General features: G+C 39.1%; 1 protein-coding gene and 1 long non-coding RNA gene across 3 annotated transcripts in view; both read right to left on the bottom strand.

The window, feature by feature from the left end:
• Positions 1 to 1,156, bottom strand: part of LOC118761557 — a 15,886-nt gene extending 14,730 nt beyond the window's left edge. The window contains exon 1 of the long non-coding RNA XR_004997472.1: positions 1,103 to 1,156. This is a non-coding gene — a long non-coding RNA (uncharacterized LOC118761557). The remainder of the gene's footprint in view (positions 1 to 1,102) is intronic.
• Positions 1,157 to 1,847: 691 nt separating this feature from the next.
• On the bottom strand, positions 1,848 to 25,287 carry LOC115230276 (monocarboxylate transporter 12). 2 transcript variants are annotated; one of them, XM_036499589.1, is made up of 3 exons: positions 24,972 to 25,287; positions 8,065 to 9,994; positions 1,848 to 2,165 (listed from the first exon to the last, which is right to left on the bottom strand). In XM_036499589.1, the coding sequence occupies exons 2-3, from the start codon at positions 9,836 to 9,838 to the stop codon at positions 1,945 to 1,947; spliced, it is 1,995 nt and encodes a 664-aa protein (XP_036355482.1). In that variant the 5' UTR covers positions 9,839 to 9,994; positions 24,972 to 25,287; the 3' UTR covers positions 1,848 to 1,944. The 2 variants fall into 2 exon arrangements, with proteins under 2 accessions (XP_036355482.1, XP_029656340.1); XM_029800480.2 differs by lacking the exon at positions 24,972 to 25,287 and adding an exon at positions 20,325 to 20,457.
• Positions 25,288 to 26,032: the final 745 nt, after the last annotated feature.

Genomic DNA, 26,032 nt, shown 5'->3' with positions numbered 1-26,032 from the left:
GATAAAACCGTTAAACTTTATAATAAAAAGTGGAGAGACATATATACATATATATACATACATACATACATACATACATATATGTATATATATATATATACATATATACACACACATATATATATATACAAATACATATATACATATATATATATATGTATGTATATATATATGTATATGTATATATATATATATATATATATATATATATTATATATATATATATATGTATGTATGTATAACAGAAGTAGTAATATTATATTATTATAGTGTGATATCAAAAAGTGATGTAATAATAGAGTTTTGAATATTATTAGACAAGATAATATTGCAGTGGAAACATGAAATAATTTTTCTCTGTACATTTTAGATTTTTTTTTTCTGAATTATTTTCTCTGTTGTCTTTTTGTTTTGTTTTTAATTTTTTTTTTTTGCTTCTCTCTCTCTTTATTATTTTTTTTTTCAATTTTTTTTTTCCGATCCGATTCCGAGATTAAAAAATAGCCAGTTTTTTTACACCCGTAGCAGCAGCAACAGTAGCAGCAGCAGCAGCAGCAGTAGTATTAGTAGAAGTAGAAGTAGTAGAAGAAATAGCAGAAGTGGTAGTGTTGGTGGTAGTAGTAGTAAAAAATAGCAGTAGTTGAAGTAGAAGTAGTAGTTGTATTAGTGTATCAACTTTTGCAGTAATTATAGTGTTGTTCTTATTGGTAGTAGTACTAGTAGTAGTAGTAGTAGTTATAGCAGCAGCATTAATAGAAGTAGTGGTATCGATGTAGCAACTTTATTATTATTATTATTATTATTATTATTATTATTATTAATTTTAATTATTATTTGTAGTGTTTGTACTGACCCCTCTCATCCTTTACCCTGGTAGCAAATAGACGAACTCATTTGCTTCCAGGGGATCAACATTATTATTATTATTATTAGTAGTAGTAGTAGTAATGGTAGTTTATAATAATAAAAAAAAGCAATTGTGCTGCTCTTCTTTTTTTTATCCTTTTCTTGTTTTGTTTTTGTTTTCTATTTTTTTCCACTTTTTTTCATAAACTGGAAGAAATTACCCAGTTTTTGATTTCATATATACATACATATGAACATATATATATATATATATATGTGTGTGTGTGTGTGTGTGTGTGTATGTATGTATATACATACATACATGTACATATATATATATATACAGTAGCGGTAACACATATGCCATTTTACATATATATATATATATATGTTTATATATATATATATATATACACACACACGCATGAATATATATATATGTTGTTGTAGTTGCTGACATAGTAGTAATAGTAGTTACTGATGTGGCAGTAGTAGTAGTAGTAGTAGTAGTTGTAGTAGTAGTATTTGTTGTTGTTGTAGTTTATGATGTAGTTGTACTAGTAGTAGTAGTGGTTGTTGTTGTTGTAGTAGTTGCTGTCGTTGTAGATGTAAGTGTTGCAATGTCCAACAAGAAATAAAAATGGACAGAATTTAGCCACAAATTAATGTATTTATTATTATTATTAGTATTATCATCATCATCGTTATTATTATTATTATTATTATTATTATTATTTTTTTTTTGTGGTTTTATTTAACTTTCCGTTATTATATTTTTTTAAAAACAAAAAAAAAAACAAACCAATAATTGTGCTCATTAAGAATTTACATATATATATATATATGTTCCGCTGTTTGGGTGGAGATTCCTTAAACATTTGTTGTCGTAGCCATTATCATCTTCATTATTATTATCATTATTATTCTTATTCTTCTTATTTTTATTATAGTGGTTTTATTTATTTTATTTTTAACTTTCTTTTTAAATATATTTTTTCACCGATTTGGTTATATGTATTTTTTTTCCGTTTTCTTTTTAATTAATTTTTTTTTTTTGTTGCTTCATTTGTTAATTTCTTCGTTTTCTTGATGTATTCTTCAAACAACCGTTTCCATCTGAGACAAAACCTTGCATTTGATTAACTTCGATGTGGAAGGTTCTTGCTGTTGGGTTTTGTTCTGGGTCTCCTTTTTCTGTTTGGCGAGGACCCAGCTGCGCAAATAAGGAGTCGGTATGAGTATCAGGCCTGACAGAATGACAAACGCTCCGGAGGCATAAAAACTGTAATCGTAACTCCCGTAGGTATCGCATAAAAAACCTAAAAGGAAAAAGAAAAAAAAAAGGAAAAAATTTAAAAAGAAAAAAGCACAGGAAGAAAAGAAAACAAGAATTATAATACTGGTACAACACTGATATTTTTGGAATTTTTCGTTCCAAAACCATTTTAGATCACCAATTTTTCTGAAACAAGGATGGTCACATTCAATATTAAAGAATAGGCACAGGTATGGCTGCATGGTAAGAAGCTTGTTTACCAACCACATGGTTCCGGGTTCAATTCCACCACGTGGTACTTTGGTTCAAGTGTCTTCTACTTTAGCCTCAGGCAGACCAAAGCCTCGTGAGTGGATTTGGTAGATGGAAACTGAAAGACAGAACCTAAAGACTGGGAAATGCCATTAAGCATTTTGCTCGATGTACTCACAATTCTGCCAGCTTGCCATCTTGTTTCAAATATTGGCGCAAGGCCGGCAATTTTTTTTGGAGGTTGGGGGGTTAAGTCAACTGTATTGACCCCCAGCATTCAACTGGTACTTATTTTTATCGACCCCCCCCACTAGAATATAAAGACGGATGAAATTCCACAAAGCATTTTGCACACTAACAATTCAGCCAGTTTGCTGTCTTCCCTGTGCCTTTTATATTGAAAGGCATGTGGTATAGTTGTTAGGACATTCAGCTCACGATTGTAAGGTCATGAGTTCAATTCCTGTTGACTCATTGTGTCCTTGAGCAAGGCACTTTATTTCACATTGCTCCAGTTTATTCAGCTGGCAAAAACGATTAGTACCTGTATTTTAAAAGGCCAGCCTTGTCACATTCTGTGTCACGCTGAATCTCCCTGAGATCTACGTTAAGGGTACACGTGTCTGTGGAGTGCTCAACCACTTACACGTTAATTTATCAGCTGGGACCCTCATTGTCGTAACCGACTGAGTGCTCCTCCATATTGAAATAAAATATTACCCTTTCTACAATAGGCACAAGGCATGAAATTTGGTGGGAGTGGGACAGTTGGTTACAATGACCCCAGTGTTTCACTGGTACTTATTTTATTGAACCCGAAAGAACAAAAGGAAAGTTGACCTTGGCGGAATTTGAACTCAGAATGTAAAGACAGATAAAATACTGCAAAGCATTTTGCTCGGCACACTAACAATTGTGCCAGCTTACTGCCTTTCCTGTGCCTTTTATATTGAAATTTAACATTACCCTTCATGCAGTAGGCAGAAGGTATGAAATTCGGGGCAGGGGGGGGGGCTAGTTGATTACATCGACCCCAGTTCTCCACTGGTATTTAATTTATCGACCCTGAAATGATTAAAGGCAAAGTCGACCTCTGTGGAATTTGAACTCAGAATGTACAGCTGGATGAAATACTGCTAAGTGTTTTGCCCGGCGTCGTAATGCTTCTGCCAGCTCACTGTGTTAATAATAATAATAACAATGGCTTCAAATTTTGGCACAAGGTCAGCACTTTTGGAGTAAGGTGGTTACATTGACCCCAGTGCTGAACTGGTACTTATTTTTACTGACTCTGAAAGGATGAAAGGCAAAGTTGACCTTGGCAGAATTTGAACTCAGAATGTCGCCTCGGCTGGCCCCCGTGCCGGTGACACGTAAAAGCACCGTCTGTTCGTGGCCGTTTGCCAGCTCTGTCTGGCCCCGTGTCGGTGGCACGTAAAAGCACCATCCGTTCGTGTCCGTTGCCAGCATCGCCTGGCCCCGTGCCGGTGACACGTAAAAGCACCATCCATTCATGGCCGTTCGCTAGCTCTGTCTGGCACCTGTGCAGGTGGCACGTAAAAAACACCCACTACACTCGCGGAGTGGTTGGCGTTAGGAAGGGCATCCAGCCGTAGAAACACTGCCAGATCTGACTGGGCCTGACGAAGCCTTCCAGCTTCACAGACCCCAGTTGACCCGTCCAACCCATGCTAGCATGGAAAGCGGACGCTAAATGATGATGATGATGATGATGAATGTAGTGACGGATGGAATGCCACTAAGCATTTTTCCTTGGCATGCTATCAATTCTGCCAGCTTGCCATCATGTTTCAAATTTTGGCAGAAGGCGAGCAATTTTGAGGAAGGAGTTATGTCAGTTATATCGACCCCAGTGTTCAACTGGTACTTATTTTATTGACCCCGAAAGGATGAAAGGCAAAAGTTGACCTTGGCAGAATTTGAACTCCGAATGTAAAGACGGATAAAATACTGCAAAGCATTTTGCTCGGCACACTAACAATTGTGCCAGCTTACTGCCTTTCCGGTGCCTTTTATATTGAAATTTAACATTACCCTTCATGCAGTAGGCACAAGGTATGAAATTCGGGGCAGTGGGGTAGTCGGTTACATTGACCCCAGTACTCAACTGGTATTTATTTTATCGACCCTGAAAGGATGAAAGGCAAAGTTGACTTTGGCAGAATTTGAACTCCGAATGTAAAGACGGATGCAATACCTCTAAGCATATTGCACGGTGCAGTAACGATTCTGCCAGCTCACGGCCTTATTGAAATATAATATAATGAACAGAAACCATCAAATAAAACACACGTAATTTTGTGGCACATTGTAAAGACAAGACGAAGTCGTACATCGGTTATTACAATGGGGGGAAACAGTTTTTGTGGTGAAAGACGAAGAGACAAAACTTGAGAAAGGGAAATATCGTTTTGGAGATGACAGAGAACAAGGAAGTGTGACTATGTTGGTCAGTAAGATCCAATTACTCTCGACATGACAAGAGAGATTTGTAACCAACAGCTGTGTAATGACTGAACAAGGCCAAATTGTATGTAAGTCAAAATATTCATGTAGTCATGTTCATGTGCATGTGTGTGTGTGTGTGGGGGGGGGGCGGGATATTGAACTGAAAGAAGAACTAGAAGTATGGAAGGATAGCAGCAACAGAATATACTACAGGTCTATGATAAAAGATTGCATTTTTTTCTTATACTACATACATTTATTAGGACATATTAAACACCCCTATACATCCTCTTTCTACCCCTCATCATCATCATCACCACTATCATCATAATCATCGTTTTACTGCCCACTGTTCCATATTTGTATACGTCAGATGGAATTTTTTGTGGCAGATTTTCTATAGATGGATGCCCATCCTGTCACAAACCCTTACCTGTTTCCTAAATAAAGTAACATTTCCTTTTGGCTGAAAGAAGAATTAGAAGTATGGAAGGAGAGCAGTTCCAGAATATACTACAAATCTATGATAAAAGATTGTGTTTTTTTTTTTATTCCACATACATTTATTAGGACATGTAAAAAGCACCAACCGATCGTGGCCGCTGCCAGCCTCTCCTGGCACCTGTGCCGGTGGCACGTAAAAAGCACCCACTACACTCACGGAGTGGTTGGTGTTAGGAAGAGCATCCAGCTGTAGAAACACTGCCAGATCAAACTGGAGCCTGGTGCAGCCTCCTGGCTTCCCAGACCCTGGTCGAACCATCCAACCCATGCTAGCATGGAAAATGGACGTTAAACGATGATGATGATGATGATGATTTATTAGGACATATCATACGTCCCTATGTACATCATTCTAACATCCGCTATTCCATACTTGCTTGGGACTGAACCTGAAACCATGTGGTAAGGAGGCAAACTGCCCAACCATACAGCCATGCCTGTACATGTTATATAGAAATATGGGATGAGGTGGTGAAGCATGACCTTCGAACATTGGGCCTCACAGAGGCAATGACAAAAGACCGAGACCTCTGGAGGTATGCTGTGACTGTGTAATAAAGTGATTACACAACTGTAACCTACACCAGTGTTGCATAACCAGTCCTAGCTCACTCAAAAGTACCTTGGATCATAGGGTGACATTCTGTGCTTGAGGAGACCTATTGAGTCAAGTACATCAGAACCAAAATCAAATGGAAATTGCAGTTGTGATCCCTGGTGCCGGTGGCACATTAAAAGCATCCTGATGTGCTCTTTCACCACAACTTTCTCTCACTCTTTCTTCCTGTTTCTGTTGTACCTACAGTTCTATATTTAAGAGATGAGGAATTATGTACATTATTTACATTCGATGAATATTTGTCCTCATCTTGTTTGTTAACATGTTTCGGCTGATATACCCTCCAGCCTTCTTCAGGTGTCTTGGGGGAAATTTCGAACCTGGGTTCTATTTAATAGAAAGAAATTAATGTCCTTCTAAAGCAGGATTTCTTTCATCTTTATTAATCCACTTAGAATTTCTCATAAAAATAAACTCCACATTTTTTGGTGCTCTGAGCTCAAAATGTTTCCTTTGTGGGCTTTTTTTCTCTTAAGAAGTTGTCTTAATGTTGGTTTTTTTTTTATGAGTGGTATTAAAGGAAAATTAAAACAAATTGGTACAAATATACAGTATATGAATATATGTCATGAAGGGCAAGTGTATGAATTAATACAAAACTGCTGAGTGGTGAACTAGTTTGAAGTCTGCAAGATTCAGAACTAACCAGACATACATTGTGTACCACTGCTGTGTGAGGTTATGAAAACAGAAAAAAATGTAACATTAGAAACTAGATTATAAGTGTTATGGAGATTCAACGATGGATAGAGTGCTTTTGATATTAGAAGAGCCCAGTGGCATATAGTGGTTGTTGTACTGGGTGTGCTACCACACCCAATGGCACCAAATTTCAAGCAGGGGTATAACAACAGTTTTCCATTAAGATTTGTGATTGAATTTGCCATTTTCGATGGGTGTGCAGCACACACTAAGCACACCCAAAATATACGACCCCTAGAAGAGCCCTTACTTTGCAACTAGCAATTGTATGAACAACTTACAGTAATGCTGAAAACTTTAACCCTTTAGCATTCAGATTATTTTAATACAGTTCTATATTTAAGAGATGAGGAACTGTGTACATTATTTACATTTGACGGATATTTGTCCTCATCTTGTTGTTAACACGTTTCAGCTGGTATACCCTCCAGCCTTCATCAGGTGTCTTGGAGAAATTTTGAACCTGGGTTCTCATTCCTAAGGTATTTTTCGATGTTCTTTTTCTCTTTCTTTTACTTGTTTCAGTCATTTGACTGTGGCCATGCTGGAGCACCGCCTTTAGTTGAGAAACTTGACCCCGGGACTTATTCTTTGTAAGCCCAGTACTTATTCTATCGGTCTCTTTTGCCGAACCGCTAAGTGACGGGCACATAAACACACCAGCATCGGTTGTCAAGCAATTCTAGGGGGACATACACAGACACACAAACACACACGCACATATATATATATATATATATATATATATATACAAATATACGACAGGCTTCTTTCAGTTTCCGTCTACCAAATCCACTCACAAGGCTTTGGTCGGTCCGAGGCTATAGAAGACACTTGCCCAAGGTTCCACGCAGTGGGAGTGAACCCAGAACCATGTGGTTGGTAAGCAAGCTACTTACCACACAGCCACTCCTGCGCCTATAATAATAATAATTATTATTATTATTATTATTATTATCATTATTATTATTATTGTTCAGGTCACTGCCTGGAATCGAACTCAGGCATATGACATAATGGTTAAGAGCACGGGCTACTAACTCCAAGATTCCAAGTTTGATTCCAGGCAGTAACCTGAATAATAATAATAATAATAATAATAATAATAATAATAATAATAGTAATATGGATGAAGGATATATATAGCCATAATTCTCCATGTTTGCTGCTTACTTAAGCCCACCCATTGCACTTGATAGAGCATATGTTATTGAAAAAAGAAAAAAAGAACTTTAAAATCTTCCAGCTTGCTACCTTCCCTGCAATTATCAGGGCTGTTAAATGATGATGATGATGATGCTGATGGAGATAGGTTAGTCTAGTCAGGGATTACTTGGAAGTTAAACAACAACAACAACGACAATAACAGCAATATGAATAAAATAGCAAGACTTACCAGCCACAGGTGGACCCAAAAGGTTTGCAATTCCTTGGTATAGAAGCATCAGACCATAAGCAGTGGTGAGGTTATCCAGTCCCAGATATTCTACTAGCAGGATGGTACATAAAGAATTGTTGGCACTTGAAAAGAATCCAAATAATGCTGACACCGCACTCAAAGATCCGTAAGTCAGACACAGCGGCATGAAAATAATAGACACACCCGACAACACAGTAGAGACGGCATAGAGAAACGTCAATTGAGATTGGACTCTGTCGCCAGCAAATCCAAAAACGACTTGTCCAACAGTACTGACCAGTCCAAAGACAGAAATTAAATATGTGGCTTTCTGTTGCGGAATTCCTTTCTTCACACTTTGATCGACGATATATATGTATGGAATATCACTCCAGAAGAAAAATATAAAGTTTGATATGACAAATAAAATAAAGACGGGATGAGTGAGAATTGAACGATTAACCATCGTTCTTAGCAATTTCTTCATATGTTTACTGATATTTTGAGATTTGAGTATTTCACACCAGTCCAGGAAGTCACTGGTGTTGTCTTGGTCATTAACCGTTCCGACTAAATGTGAAATTTCTGGGCAACTACTCGACTTCTGTTCGAGGGACAGTTTGAGCAGGTTCCCTCGGTAAAAGATATCCTTCCGGTGAACAATATTCTGCTGGCTGCATGCTGAAGGCTTCTGTTTGGTAGCGGATGTCTTCTGCTGCCAGACATCTTTGTTTTTCTCCGGGAGAACATCCGACATGTAATACGGTCCATTGACGATTTTATTAGTAGAAAAAGAATCGGGAAATGATGTTGTTTGCTTGACATTTGGTTCTCCGAGCACAACGCGAACATCACCACCGTGGTTTGTGCTGTTGCGCAGCTTATGAAAGACTTCGTGTGAAAGACTGGCCCTTTTCAGCTGTATATACGTGGGTAATTGAACAACTGAATTTGACACGGTTAAATTTGCCATATCGGAATCATAGGTTAATTGAGCATCATAACTTCGGGATGAAAATCCCTCATCTAAAGCGGAATTCAACAGGGTATTTCGTTTTGAGATCTTTGATAAGTTATCCATTGCTGTTTTATCGTGGTTTTTCTTGCTGTCGTATTTTAGTGGCCTCAGTAAGGCGCCACACACTATCACATTGGAGACAATGCCACCAAGAACCAACATGGTGCCCCTCCAGCCATACAAATCGATCAAGTATTCGAGCAAGGGGGCAAAAACGGAGGTACCGATGCCCGAACCGCATACCGAGAGCCCCGTTGCAAGAGCACGTTTTTTCTCAAAGTAAAACGACACGCTGACAATTGATGTGACGTAACTGATGGACATACCAAAACCAGCGAGAAAGCCGAACGTAAAGCACAACATTTCAATCGAATTTACAAATGCACTGATGATTATCCCCGTTGTAGAAACAATCCCACCAAAAATAGTCATCTTCCGACATCCGAATTTCGTGGTGAGGGCACCAGCCAGGGGCCCACAAATGAGCGAAACCCCGACAAACACAGACCCTACCCATGATGTTTTACTTTTGCTCTGACCAAACGTCTGCAGGAGTTCTGTGAAAAATACCCCAAAGGAATAAGCACAGCCGTCGGCGATAACATTCAGCAGAAAAGAAGAGAACAGGACCATCCATCCCCAGCCTCCATCTGGCGACTGTGCAAAGATGCTGTTCTCAGAATCGGTGGAATCACAGAAGCTATTTCTTAAAGGTTCGTTATTACCATCTTTTGGTTCGTCACTGTCCGACATAATAAGGAATTAGAACTAAAGAATTCTGCTAAATATATAGTAAAAATTGAAGACAAACATAACTTTGTCATAGGTCTGTGTAGGTGTAAAATGCTGTCAATTCTGTCGATGGGTTTTTTACTGTTAGCCATACGAATCCAACACAGCAAAGGAAACCTGAAACGAGAAGGGAACAAAAATAAATAATTAAAAATAAAAAAAAATAAAATAAAATCAATCAAAAATGAAAAATTTAGAAGAAAAAGAAATCCGGTGCAGGCATGGCTGTGTGGTAAGAAGTTTGCTTCCCAGCCATATGGTTGCAGGTTCAGTTCCTACTGAGTGGCATCTTGGGCAAGTGTTGTGTTTCCCATTACCATCTTAGGTCGACCAAAGCCTTGAGAGTGGATTTGGTAAATGGAAACTGGAAGAAGCCCATCATATATATATAGCCTGGTGTAGTCTTCTACCTGGTCAGTTCCTGTCAAACTCTCTCTCTCTCTCTCACTCTCTTAGCTGTGTTTTCTGGCCAAGAAAAATCCACTGGTGGAGTGGGGTGAGGTAGGAGCATTTCTGGAATCATCCCTCGCTCAGGATATGAGCCACCACCACCACCACCACCACCACCACCATCAGGGTACAGTGAGAGGTGGTGGAGCTATAATCAACACTGCTACCATTCAGGACAGAGTAAGGAGCTATAGTTAACACTACCACCACCACCACCACCACCACCATCATCATTCAGGAAAGAGGGAAAGTGGTGGAGCTATACTCAATGCCACCACCACTCAAGATAGATGGAGGACTGGTGGAGTTACACTCAACACTACCACTACTACCACTTTTCAGGATAGATGGAGGACTGATGGAGTTATACTCACTACCACCACCACCACCACCACACCACCACCACCACCATCAGGATACAGTGAGAGGTGGTGGAGCTATACTCAACACCATCACTACCACCACCACCACCACCACCACCACCACCACCACTCAGGATAGCATGAGGAGGATGGAGCTGTACTCAACACAAACACCACCATCATCACCACTGAAGATACAGAGAGGGTTGATGGAGCTATGTACAATTAAACAAAACCTGAACACACTGACACACATACAAACATGTACACACACACACACACACTCACACACAAACACTCGCACACACACACTCACACACACATACCTAGCAGTAATGTAGGATAACGTCTAACCTAATTCTTTCAGTTTATTCGCACTCTCTCATACATACATGTGTGTGTATATACATACATACATCTATATATATACACACACACACACACATATTTATACATATACACACACAAATATGTATGAATATTTATATATATACATACATACATATATAAATATACATACATACATATATATATACATACACACATATACACACACACAGATATGTATAAGTTATATGTATGTATATATATATATATATGTGTGTGTGCCTGTGTATAACTATGTATATACAGATATATATATATACACACACACAGATATGTATAAGTTATATGTATGTATATATATATATATACATATATATATATATATATATATATATATATATATATATATATACATATATATACATATATATATATATATATATATACATATATATACATATATATATATATATATATATATATATATATATATATATATATAATATATATATGTATATATATTTACAGTGTGTGTTTGGAGAGTAAGAGAAAGAGAGAGAGAAAGATCATACACATATTTGTGTTCAGTGAGTGATGGAAGATTGGAGGAACGATGATGTTGGCAGTGGTGCAGAAGAGGGCAAGAGGTGGGGGGCTGTGTGTGTGTGTGTGTGTACATGGGTAATGCAATGATGATGGCGCCACCGACACCACCACCACCGGCATCAATGTGGCGTTGATGTGATGCTGGTGGTTGCAGTGGTGGTGGTGGTGGAGGTAGTCGTCGTCGTAGTCATCACGGTGGCAGTGGTTGTAGGAACTGATGTGTTGGGTGTTGGGTCGGTAGCGTTCGTGATTTGATGGCGGAGGAAGAGAGGATGCTCAGGAGGTCATGTCAGGAGGTGGAGGTAAAGGAGGAGCGGGATGACCGAAGAGGAAGAGTGAGAGGAGATTAGCCAGAATTTAACCACGGTGTGTTTACTTTGATCATGGTGATTAACGGATCAGATTTATGTTTTATGTAAGTCAATATGTCATGAAGATAGTTGTGGTGGTAGTGGTAGTGGTGGTGTTGGTGGTGGTGGTATACTGGAGCTAGTGTTGTAGTGGTAATGTTGGTGTGGGTGATGGTATTGATGTCTGTAGTAGTTAGTGGCAGTGGTGGTGGTGGTGGTGGTTGTGGTGGTGTTGGTGTAGGTGGTGATGTTGATGTCTGTAGTAGTTAGTGGTAGTGGTGGTGTTGGTGTGGGTGGTAATGTTGATGTCTGTAGTAGTTAGTGGTAGTGGCGGTGGTGGTGATGGTGGTAGTGTTAGCAGTGATGGTGTTAGTGATGTTGGTGGTAGTTGTAGTTGAGTTGGTGGTGGTGGTGTTGTTGTTGTTGGTGGTGTTGGTAGTGTTGGTGGTGGTGGTGGTGGTAGTAGTGGTGGTGGCTGCTGCACCACTGAACCATCGTTCATGATATGAAGCTATTGATATTGCTTAGCTCAAGATCAGCTCTGAATCAGTAAATCCATGATCAAAGATGTTCCAACAACGACCACCCTATCTTGTTTTATAAATGAAAGTTTATATGGTCCAATGTATACTTGTTCCCACAACAAGGTCCAGTGCATGTTGCAGCGCAATGGCTTGCATGCCTTAGTGACCCCTAGAGCTGTAACAATGGATTGCAAGATCCTAGTATAACCTACCCTGTTGAACAGGTCAAAGGACAGAGGCCAGACTAATATGGATGATCTCTCCCCAGAAGTAAAAAAAGGGTTTGCATTGGGCCAACACCCTTATTTTTACAGACAATGGAACCTAGTGCAGCCCCTGACCTTGCCAGTTCTTGTGAAGCCATTCAAACCATGTCAGCATGGAAAATAGACTTTAAATATTGATGACAATGATGATAATGATGATGACGATGATGATGACAATGATGATGATGATGATGATGATGATAATGATGACAATGATGATAATGATGATGACGATGATGATGACAATGATATGATGATGATGATGACAATGATGATAATGATGATGACGATGATGATGACAATGATGATGATGATGATGATGATGATAATGATGACAATTATGATAATGATGATGACGATGATGATGACAATGATGATGATGATGATGATGAAGTGAACATCATAAAGGGGAATGGAGAACTATATACATCATCTTCGAAATTACTCCCTGCAGCATCAGTCTCATTAAATTCCAATCCGACACGTGTTTCTGCTGGATGTGTCTCCCAATGTCGTTGATGTGGCGTTTATATGCATTTAGTTGATTCAGTTGCAGCGCATATTCATCCGAAGCAGACATTCCTACGAAGCTTATTTCTCATTGGTTAATTGATTCCTCTGTCAATGACGCTTTCCGAGAATTCCGATAGTGATTCTCGTCTGATCTTTCACTTCAGACACACCAGCATTAAATGCATCCCCACCCCCTCGTCACCACTCACCCAGCCGATATAGTTCTTTGAATTGTAGGCATATGCAAGTGCCATTAACAGACATTATCAAGATAAGAATCAGTTATTGACATTCATATTGAAATACACATAAACGAGGGGATGTTGAAAAGTTCCTGGCTTTGGGTGAAAGAAAGAAAATACCAGAGAATTTGTGAATTATGATTGTTTTCAACATATTCCCCTCTCAGATTCACACACTTATTTGCAGCATTCATTCAGTTTTTCTAAGCCTCTAACCAGGTCTTTCATGATACCTATTTCTTTACTACCCACAAGGGGCTAATCACAGAGAGGACAAACAAGGAAAGACAAATGGATTAAGTCGATTACATCGACCCCAGTGCATAACTGGTACTTAATTTATCGTCTCCGAAAGGATGAAAGGCAAAGTTGATGTCAGCGGAATTTGAACTCAGAACGTAAGGACAGAGGAAATACCTATTTCTTTACTACCCGCAAGGGGCTAAACACAGAGCAGACAAACAAGGACAGACAAACGGATTAAGTCGATTACATCGACCCCAGTGCGTAACTGGTACTTAATTTATCGACGCCGAAAGGATGAAAGGCAAAGTTGACCTCGGCGGAATTTGAACTCAGAACGTAAGGACAGACGAAATACCTATTTCTTTACTACCCACAAGGGGCTAAACACAGAGAGGACAAACAAGGACAGACAAACGGATTAAGTCGATTACATGGACCCCAGTGCGTTACTGGTACTTAATTTATCAACCCCGAAAGGATGAAAGGCAAAGTTGACCGTGGCGGAATTTGAACTCAGAATGTAACGGCAGACAAAATACGGCTACACACACACACACGAGGGGGTAGTGGAAAGTTCCTGTCTTTGGGTAAAAGAAAATACAGGAGGATCAGTTAGTTATGATTTTATTCAACATATTCCCCTTCTCTGATCCACACACTTATTGCTGTGGTCCTTCAGTTTTTCTAAGCCCTGTAAAAGAAATCAAAAGGTTGGATCTCCATCCAACCAGGCTTTACATGATCCCCTTAAAGCCAGGAACTTTCACCACCTCCTTATAAATATACTTCAGGAAAAAGTCTTAGGCAAATACAAAACATAATCTTGGCATTCTGTCAGTTATGACGACAAAGGTTCCACCTGATCCAATCAATGCAGCAGCTGTCTCGTGACATACAATGCACTGCACACCAAACTACTCCACACTACACTTCAAATAACACAACACTTCACTCAAAACTAAACTGCACTCCAAAATACACCATGCAGTACTCAAATCTATATCATACTACACACCAAAATGTACCACACTACACTCCAGAATGTGCCACAATGCACTCCAACATGTGCTGCACTGTGCTGCAAAATGTACTGTGCTGCACTCGAAAACGTGTTGCACTGTGCTCCAAAATGTACCATGCTGCACTCTAAAATGTACCACACTGCACTCCAAAGTGTTACACACTGCACTCCAAAACATGCTGCACAGTGCTCCAAAATGTACTGTGTTGTACTCCAAAATGTAACACACTGCACTCCAAAATGCACCCTGTTGCACTCCAAAATGTGCTGCACAGTGCTCCAAAATGCACCCTGTTGCACTCTAAAGTGTACCACACTGCACTCCAAAGTGTTACACAGTGCTCCAATATCTACTGTGTTGCACTCCAAAATATAACACACTGCACTCCAAAATGTGCTGCACTGTGCTAAAAATGTACCTTGCTGCACTCTAAAATGTAACACATTGCAGTTTGATATGTACCATGCTGCACTCCCAAACTGCATCATTCTACCACACAATCACACCATTCTGCATCATGCCATACAACATTCCTACATGGTGCTATGCCACACCAAACCCTCATAAGAGCCCCTTTCACCACCACCACCACCACCACCACCACCACCACCACCACCACCACACCACCACCACCACCACCACCACCACCACGACCACGACCACGAACCCATAAAACAACTGTGTCAGTATGTTAGTGGTGACATGTTGGGTGGAGGGGAAGGGTGGGGTGGAGTCGGAGGAGGAGGAGGAGAAAGAGAAGCCAAAAATGTGGAGTGGTTGAGCTTGTGGATTGCAGGTATGTGTGCGTGTGTGTGTGTGTGTGTGTGTGTGTGTGTATGTGTGTGTGTGTATATGTGTGTGTGTGTGTGTTGGGCAAGAACGACAGAATATTATTTACATTATGCGTAGCATATGTGTTTACAAGAAGCTGTGTACGTGTGTTATATGTTGTGTGTGTGTGGTGTGTGTGTTGGGCAAGAACGACAGAATATTATTTACATTATGCGTAGCATATGTGTTTACAAGAAGCTGTGTACGTGTGTTATATGTTGTGTGTGTGTGTGTGTGTGTGTGTGTGTGTATGTGTCTGAATGTAGGTATGTGTAAGCATGACTTTGTGCCTGGGTATATAGAAAAATATATAAGTACATATATACAGACACATACACACACATATGTATGTATATATCTATATAAGTATATATATATATATAATATATATATATATATATAGATATATATATATATATACACACACATGTATATATATGTACATGCACACACACATATATATACACATATATGTATGTGTGTGTATATATATATACACACACACACACACATATATATATATATGTATATCTAACCTATATTCATATACATACATACATATATATATATACATATATATATACACATATATATGTATGTATGTATGTATATATGTATATGAATATAGGTTAGCTTGATGTTCATGACAAGAATAACTCTAAGTCTGAGAAGTACACACACACAGAGACACACACACGTACGTGTGTGTGTGTGGTACAAAGAGAGATGGGGAGAGAGAGAGAGAAGTGAAGTTGATCTCCAGCAGGAGTAGGATTTTTTAGGCAAATGTATGATGCCTGAGTATATATATGTGTGTGTATATGTGACTCTTACTGTCTGCGTTAGAGCAGATACAGAAACACACACACACACACACACATGCATATTCATACGTATATAATATAGTTCTACTCAGCTGTAATGTGTCTGCGAATCATAAGAAAATATTCTGTGTCTTGTCTTTATTGGCAGAATGGAATAGTTCCATTGCATATTCTGAAGAATATAGGTCTAGCCCTCTTAATGATAATCCTTTCTATCATAGACACAAAGCCTGAAATTTTGTGGGGAGAAAGGGTTAGTTGAATACATTGACCCCAGCGCTCAATCCCGAATAGACCAAAGGTAAAGTCGACCCTGGCAGGAATTGAGCTCAGGATGTAAAGATAACCAAAATATCACTAAGCATTCCGTCTGGCATGCTAACAATTCTGTCAGCTTGTGGCTTTAATGATGATGATAACGATAATAATAATAATGATAATGATAATAAAAATAGTAATAAAAGATAACCTTGATGGGTACAGGCTATATACTATGGAAAGCACTCTCCATCTAAAATGGAATAAATGTGGTGATTAATGTTAGAATGCTTAGCAAAACAAAAGTACCCTTGGCCTCTGGAGGATGCCTGGTACTAAAGAAGCTGAAATAAAATTATAATGAAAGGAAACCATAAATGAATATTATAATAATAATAATAATAATAATAATAATAATAATAATAATAATAATGATGATGATAATAATGATAATTTATTTCTTTATTGCCCACAGGGGGCTAAACACAGAGGGGACAAACACTGACAGACAAAGGGATTAAGTTGATTACATCAACCCAGTGCGTAACTGGTACTTATTTAATCGACCCGGAAATGTTGAAAGGCAAAGACGACCTTTGTGAAATTTGAACTCAGAACTTAATGGCAGATGAAATACCGCTAAGCATTTCACCCGGCGTGCTAACAATTCTGCCATGTCCTGATGCAGTACCAGACTGTGGTTCTCATGGATTCTGATCTTAAATTACTGGAAGTGTTATCTTGTACATAGTTTTGTCTTGATATAAAAGAAAGGCTACAGTAAATATTCTGCTCAATACCACAGATTTTCTTGTCAGTTGCTTGACCTTAACCAGTTGAGCATGTCCCTAAGTGTTATGTGCATCGCTGATCATGTGCAGAAGTAGTGGGTGAGCATCATAGCTATGTTTTGAGAGGGATTCTTTGGAGTTTGGATGATTCACCTTTGAAAACATGGTTGTTTCGTTCAGAATCCTTAAACAACACTTATTCAGGAACCTTTTGAGCAGGTTGGACTACTTGACCTGAAGAAAATTTTAACAGGGCCCCACCTGCAAGGTCATGCACTTTTTATCTTGATATATCACCATATTGCACACATATGGTTGTGATGCATGTGTCTGGTGTACCCTTATCAGACAGGTAGTCATGATGGGTATATTGGGCTTTGTATATTTTACCCCAGTGTCACTTTGATGGCATGCACTACTCTCTCACTCAATAATAATAAGAACAAGAAGAAGAACAATAACAACAGCAACAATGCAGATCATGATAAATGATGGCAAGAAATGCCCCTTCATGGCAAATATTAAACAGAAAAGAAATAGACAAACCAAAATCCCAAGAATGGCTGAAAAGCTCAGGACTCAAAGCAGAGACTGAAGGATTTTTAATTGCAGCACAAGATCAAATCCTCCTCACCAGAAATCACCAAATACATGTAATGAAAAGAAATACAAGTAAATGTAGAATATGTGGAGATGGAGAAGAAACAATAAATCATATTGCCTGTGGCTGCCCAGTCTTGGCTAAGAAGGAATATATTCACAGATATGACAGAGTTGGGATCCATATACACTGGAAACTATGCCAACACTATGGAATAAGAACAGAAAAAAGATGGTAGAGGCACATGTCTGGAAAGGTCACAGAAAATGGGAAAGCAACCATTATCTGGGATATGCCAATACACACAGATCATGAAATTAAGACCAATATGCTGGATATAGTTGTCAGAAATCATCAAGCAAAACAAAATGCTTTCTAATCAACGTATCAATATCAACAGATGATAATGTTTCTCTAAAAGAAATGGAGGAACTTTCAAAATGCAAAGACCTGGAAATTGCGGTAACTCGGATGTGGGGTCTAAAAACAGAAACAGTTCCTATCACAGTAGGTGCATTAGATATGATAAAAAAAAAATTCAGACAAATAGATAACAAAAACACCAGGACTAACAAATATATATAACATACTGAGAATAGTTCTACTTGGCACCTAACACATCCTACATAAAACACTTTCAATACAGTAAAAGTAAGAGCATCACAGCAAACCACAGCACATAACCAAGGCACACAGAGCTGCGCTCGGCAGTGAAGTGAAAGCATGCAATAAAAAGAAGACTACTGAATAATAATAACAATGGTTTCAGACTTTGGCACAAAGCCAGCACTTTCATGGGAGGGTTAAGTTGATCACATTGACCCCAGTGCTGAACTGGTACTTATTTAATCACTCCCAAAAGGATTTAAGGCAAAGTTGACCTTGGCGGAATTCAAACTCAGAATGCGAAGACGAACAAGATACTGCTAAGCGTTTTACCTAGCATGCTAACAATTCTGCCAAGTGGCACTTTTCTACTATAGGCACAAAGGCCTGAAGCTTTCTGGTGGGAGGAGGCTAGTTGGTTACATCAACCTCAGTGCATAACTGGTACATAATTTATCGACCCTGAAAGGATGAAAGGCAAAGACGATCTCAGCAGAATTTGAACTCAGAACATAGCGGCAAATGAAATACCGCTAAGCATTTTGTCAGCGTGCTGACAGAATTGTCAGCATGCTACCTTGATGATGATAATAATAATAATAATAATAATAACAATCCTTTCTATTAAAGGCACAAGGCCTGAAATTTCCGGAGAGGAGACAAGTCGATTACATTGAACCCAGTCTTTCGCTGGTACGTAATTTATTGACCCTGAAAGGATGAAAGGCAAAGTCAACCTCAGTGGGATTTGAACTCAGAACGTAAGGACGGGGCAAAATATACCGCTAAGCATTTCGTCCGGCGTGCTAATGACTCTGCCAGCTCACTGCCTTAATAACAACAATAATGATAATGATAATAATAATAATAATAATAATAATAATAATAATAATAATCTTAACTGATTGGAAGTGTTATCATGTACATTGTTTTGTCTTGGTATAAAAGATGGGCTACAGCAAATATTCTGCTCAATACCACAGATTTGCTTGACCTTAACCAGTTGAGCATGTCCCTTAGTGGCTGACGATATGTGCATCTCTGATCACGAGCAGAAGTAGTGGGGGAGCATCATAGCCATGTGTTGAGAGGGATTCTTTGGGGTTTGAATAATTCACCTCTGGAAACATGGGTGTTTCTTTCAACATCCTTAAACAACCCTTATTCAGGGACCTTTTGAGCGGGATGGGCTACTCAACCTGAAGAAAATTCTAACTGGGCCCCACCTACAAGGTCATGCGCTGTTTATCTTGATATGAGATCACCATGTTGCGCACATATGGTTGTGATGCACGTGCCTGGTGTACCCTTATCAGACGGGTAGTCATGATGGGTATACTGGGCTTCGTATATTTTACCCCAGTGTCACTTTGATGGCATGAACTGCTCTCTCACTCAATAATAATAATAATAATAATAATAATAATAATAATAAGACTTAGGTCTTAAAAGAAAGATATTCGTGACGGACCGCCATAGCAAGTTAATAAACGCAAAAAAAAAGAATTTAAGGAAAATAAACAGAATTTGTTTTCTTAACTCAATTTTTTTCTTTCTTTTTCTTTTTTTTTTTTTTTTTTTTGACTTTTTCATTTTTCATTTGGGACGTAATTGGGTTTGCTACTGACCTTGTAAAAGATTGGGTTTATTGGCAAGTATGAACACCCCAGTTGGTTAGTTAAATAACACACAGCACCAATCCAAATAAATATCTGTCATGGGCCCTAGGGGAGATGAAATGTGACATGCAAGTTAATCATCATCATCATCATCATCATCATTATCATCATCATCACAAACATCACCATCTTTATCGTCATCAGCACAATCAACATGACCATCATCATCATCATCATCATCATCATCATCATCATCATCACAAACAACATCACCATCTTTATCGTCATCAGCACAATCAACATGACCATCATCATCATCATCATCATCATCATCATCTTACATCGTCATCATCATCATCACAATCAACACCAACACCACCACCACCACCATCATCTTATATCATCATTTAACCTGCTCCTCGTCCTTCTCCTCACTGTCATCATCGTCATTGTGTTGTCATCATTACCACCACCACCCTCATCATCATCATCGCCAGCATCACTATCATCATGTTCGTCACCAACATCACTACATTCACATGGCCATCATCATCATCATCATCATAACCATTTTCACTATCACCACCACCACCACTATCACTAACCACTAACCACTATCACCGTTACCATCACCAATGCCAACGTGGACCCCACAATGACCTCCCCTCTAACGCACCAAGACGACAACCATCACCACTGCCATCACCATCACCACCACCACCACTGCCACCATCACCACCACGACCACCACCACCACCATAACCATTCCCCTTACATATGTCTGCAAGAAACTGATATATGTTTGTAGAAGAGGTTGTTATTACATCATGATGGATGATAACATGATGAGTGGAAAAACAAAAAAAAAAAGAGGGACGTGAGTTGTTAGTAGTACATGGACCCCAAGGAGCAGAAGTAGTGGTGGGGTGGTGGTGTTGGCAGATCCAGGGCAGGGTGGTGAATTTAGGGCAGAAAGAGGGGGGGGAGAAAAAAAGGCTGTCACATCAGATTCTCAGATTCTAGGACATTGACTTCTCTGTAGGGAAGAGGTATGAAGAGGTTGATAGTATGAAGAATTAGACCCCCAAGATAGTGTGTATGTATATATACATATATATATATATGCATATATGTGTGTGTGTGTGTGTGTATGTGAATATGTGTCAGTGTGTGTACATGTATATGTGAATATGTATAGATATACATTCTTTGCTACTACTGTAGGCACAAGGCCTGAAATTTCGGGGGAGGGGGTGGCCATTCGATTAGATCGACCCCAGTACGCAACTGGTACTTAATTTATCGACCCTGAAAGGATGAAAGGCAAAGTCAACCTTGGCAAAATCTGAACTCAGAATGTAAAGACAGACGAAATACTGTTAAGCATTTCGCCCGGCCTGCTAATGTTTCTGCCAGCTCACTGCTTTATGCCTAGATATATATTGAGATAGAGGGGTACATAGATAAGAGTACATACACACACACACACATATATCTTTATTTTTTTTACTCTTATTTGTTTCAGCGATTTTGCCTGTGGCCATGCTGGAGCACTGCCTTTAGTCGAACAAATTGACCCCTGGGCTGGGCTTATTCTTTGTTAGTAGTATTGGTGTCTTTTGCTGAACCACTAAGTTACGGGGACATAAACACGCCAGCGTCGGTTGCCAAGCGATGATGGTGGGACAAACGCAGACGCAAACAAACAAATATATGCACATATATCCAACAGGCTTCTTTCAGCCCAAGGCTATAGTAGAAAATACTTGCCCAAGATGCCATGCACTGGGAGTGAACTGAGAACCATGTGACTGGGAAGTAAGCTTCTTACCACACAGCCACGCTAAGTAACGGGGACATAAACACACCAGCATCGGTTGTCAAGCAATGCTAGGGGGACAAACACAGACACACAAACACACACACATATATATATTATATATATATATATATATATACATACATATATACGACGGGCTTCTTTCAGTTTCCGTCTACCAAATCCACTCACAAGGCGCATTGCTTGGCCCAAGGCTATAGTAGAAGACACTTGCCCAGGTGCCACGCAGTGGGACTGAACCCGGAACCATGTGGTTGGTAAACAAGCTACTTACCACACGGCCACTCCTGCGTCTATATATATATATATATATATATATATATATATATTATATATATATATATTATATATATATATATATATATAATATATATATATATATATATATATATATATATATATATGTATGTATGTATTTAAATATGTATACACACACACATATTTTGCTAAACAAGATTATTTCTACATACCCAAAATTTGGTGTATACAAGTGTACTTGCTCATGTTTCAGAAATTACTTAATTAATTAATTACATATATACATGAGTGCAAACATAAACACATACATACATACATACATACATACAAGGTGGTGGTGAAAGGTTCCTGGCTTTAAGGGTATCACGAAAGGCCTGGCTGGAGGCCTAACCTTCTGAGTTCTTTTATAGGGCTTAGAAAAACTGAAGGGCCACTGCAATAAGTTTATGAATCTGAGAGGGGAATATGTTGAATAAAAACATAATTATTGCAGATAAATTCTAACAACATCTTGCATAAATTCTCCTGGTTGAGAGCCATTGATTTGACTTGGAGGACCCTTATAGCCATTCAATATTTAAAAGGACCCTTATAGTCATGTAAAAGTGCTCATACATTGCCATGTAAAAGCACCCAGCACACTCTGTCAAGTGGTTGGTGTTGGGAAGGGCATCCAGCAATAGAAACCACGGCTGTAGAGTCAGAGTCAGTATAGTTTTACTGACTCCGACTCAAAATATCTTTCTTCTTGAATATAAACCAGTTATAACATATAGGCTGACTCATAGCTGTATACAGCTATGGTACGACCACACTTGGAATTCGCATCATCAGTTTGGAACCCCTATCTTGCTCAGAACATTGACCTCCTGGAATCTGTCCAGAGACGTGCAACCAAATGCATACCCTCCATCAGACACCTACCATATTCTGAGCGCCTTGTTTCCCTGGGCATGGATTCACTGAAGCTCCGGCATCTGGCGACGGACTTGGTAAACACCCACAAAGTTATCAACCACCTCACCAACAACAACACTGAACACCTTTTTGATCTCCATGTGTCTAACACACGTGGACATGCCTACAAAGTCAGAAAACAACACAGTTCCCATGACTTTCGGAAACATTTTTTCACGCTCAGAGTTGCTGAAGCATGGAATAAACTGCCTGCGTCAGTAGTTGACTGCCATGACACTGCATCCTTTAAGGCCCTCATGCTTTCCGAAATCCGCCGAAACTACACCTGATTATATATAGACTTTAGATGAGTTGTAGTGCACCTGAGCACTGTACACAATTATTATTATTAAAGTACAAGCGTATGCATAAGCTTTATGTGATATGTAGACCACAATCACTCAATTACATAAAGTGGAGTCGGAGTTGGAATTGCCAATAGTACAGGAGTCAGAGTCGGAGTTTTTTATTTCGATTCCACAGCCCTGGTAGAAACCATGCCAAGTTAGACTGGAATTGGGTGCCGCTCCCCAGCTCTGGTCAAACCTTCAAACCCATGCCAGCATGGACGTTAGATGCTAAATGATGATGACGATAATGACAATGACGATGACGATGACAACGACGACGACGGTGATCTAAAAATGATTAGGAATTATATTTAAAAACAAAATTGCTCAAATATTTTGTGTATCGCAGAAGCATAACCCATTTATTGCAGATGAATTTTAACAACAAAAATCTCTTATGTGGACACCTAAAAGTCACATGAACCCCAGTTGAGACCCACTGAGACAGAGGAAAGGGGAAATAAAGAAAGAAACAAAAGATAAGTGTAAATAAAATTAAATAAAGGGGACAAATAGGGGGAAAAAGACAAAGATAGAACTGGTCAACAGGAAAAGATGTTGGGTCCCTCCCACCTCATAGGGGTCAGCTGGGTTAATGATGAAGGGGTGAGCTATGAAATGATGTTAGGGTCCTCCTCTCTCCTTAGAGAGGTTAGCAGGGTTTAAACATGATTATATTAGGATTTCAGCCCCCTTTTTCTCTATCTTAAACTAATTAACACTTCTTGCACAAAACTAACAATTTAGAAATGGAGTGGTGGTGGTAGCAGCAGAAGCAGCAGCAGTAGTAGTAGTAGTAGTAGTATGGTGGTGGTGGTGGTGGTGGTGGTGGTGGTGGTGGTGGTGAAAGCAACAGTGGTTGTTGCAGAGGTGGCTGTGTTGGTAAAGATGGTAGTGGTAGTACCACAGCAGTAGTAGTAGTAGTAGTAGTAGTAGCAGTAGTAGCAGTAGTAGTAGTGGTGGTGGTAGGGTGGTGGCAATGGTTATGTTGGCAAAGGCAGTAGTAGTGATGGTTGGGGTGGAGGTGGTGGTGGTAGTAGTAGCAGCAGCAGTAGTAGTAGTAGTAGTGGTGGTGGTGACAATGGTTGTGTTGGTCAAGGTTGTAGTAGTAGTAGTAGTTTTGTTGAGTGTTGCAACTGTACTTGTAGGTGGTGGTAGAGACGATGGCGATGGTGAAGGCGGCAATGGTTGTGTTTTTGCGAAGGTAGTGGTAGTAGTGGTAGTAGTAGTAGTAGTAGTAGTAGAAGTTACCTGAGAAGTCGTTCAACCCTAGGTCAGGCTAGATACAAACAACAACAACAACAGTAGCAGCAGCAGTCACAGTAGCAGCAGCCCTTATGATGAAAGACGTTTGCTTTTTTTTTCAAAAACTTTTGCCCCCTTTATAAACATACGTGTATACTTATTACTATTAAGACTACATAATCCCAAGACGTCCCTGTGACTGACCCCTGTTAGGGTGATTAATAAATGTTAAGGGTCAGCAAAAAACCAGGGCAGAAAAACATAAAGAGGGGGTAGATTGACGAGCTGCCAATCTCTCAAGCAATGTTGACAAACGTAAAAAATTGGGTTTTCTTTTTGTTGTTGTACATCGAAAATATAGAAAAACGACGCCGACATCGCCAACACACACACACACATATACATACACTCACACACACACTCACACACACACACACATACACTCACTCACACGTATACAGGTAAAAAGAAACATACATACACGCTACATAGACGTTTGAATGTGTGCGTGTGTGTATATATATATTCACATATATATACGCTAATAGACGTTTGAATGTGTGTGTGTTTATGTATATATATACACACACACACAAATACACGGACATCTGCATGCACGCATATACACACACACACGCGCATATACACATACCTGCATGCACGCGTGTACACACACACACACACACAACAAACACATACTATATATAGATATATATAAACGTATACATACACATACGTACGTCTGTTTGTACACACACAGACTTTACAGACACCGTCACAAACGCGGTCGCGCGTACATGCGCGTGCACTGACGTTTACACATACAGCAATGCATGCGCGCGCGCACACACACACAAACCGTTATCAATTATTGAACTTCAAACCACATCTCAGCATCAGTAAAGAAAACTATTTATTATTCATGATGGAGGTATGATGTACTCTAATACAATGTGTGTGTGTGTGTATCTATCTATCTATCTATCTATCTATCTATCTATCCTTCTATCTATCTATCTATCTATCTATCTATCTATCTATCTATCTATCTATCTATCTGTCTGTCT

This window comes from Octopus sinensis, unplaced genomic scaffold (genome assembly GCF_006345805.1).
Source record: "Octopus sinensis unplaced genomic scaffold, ASM634580v1 Contig15166, whole genome shotgun sequence".
Taxonomy (NCBI): Eukaryota; Metazoa; Mollusca; class Cephalopoda; order Octopoda; family Octopodidae; genus Octopus; species Octopus sinensis.
Note: the sequence above shows the minus strand (reverse complement) of the source record. Positions and strands in the feature narration are given on the sequence as shown.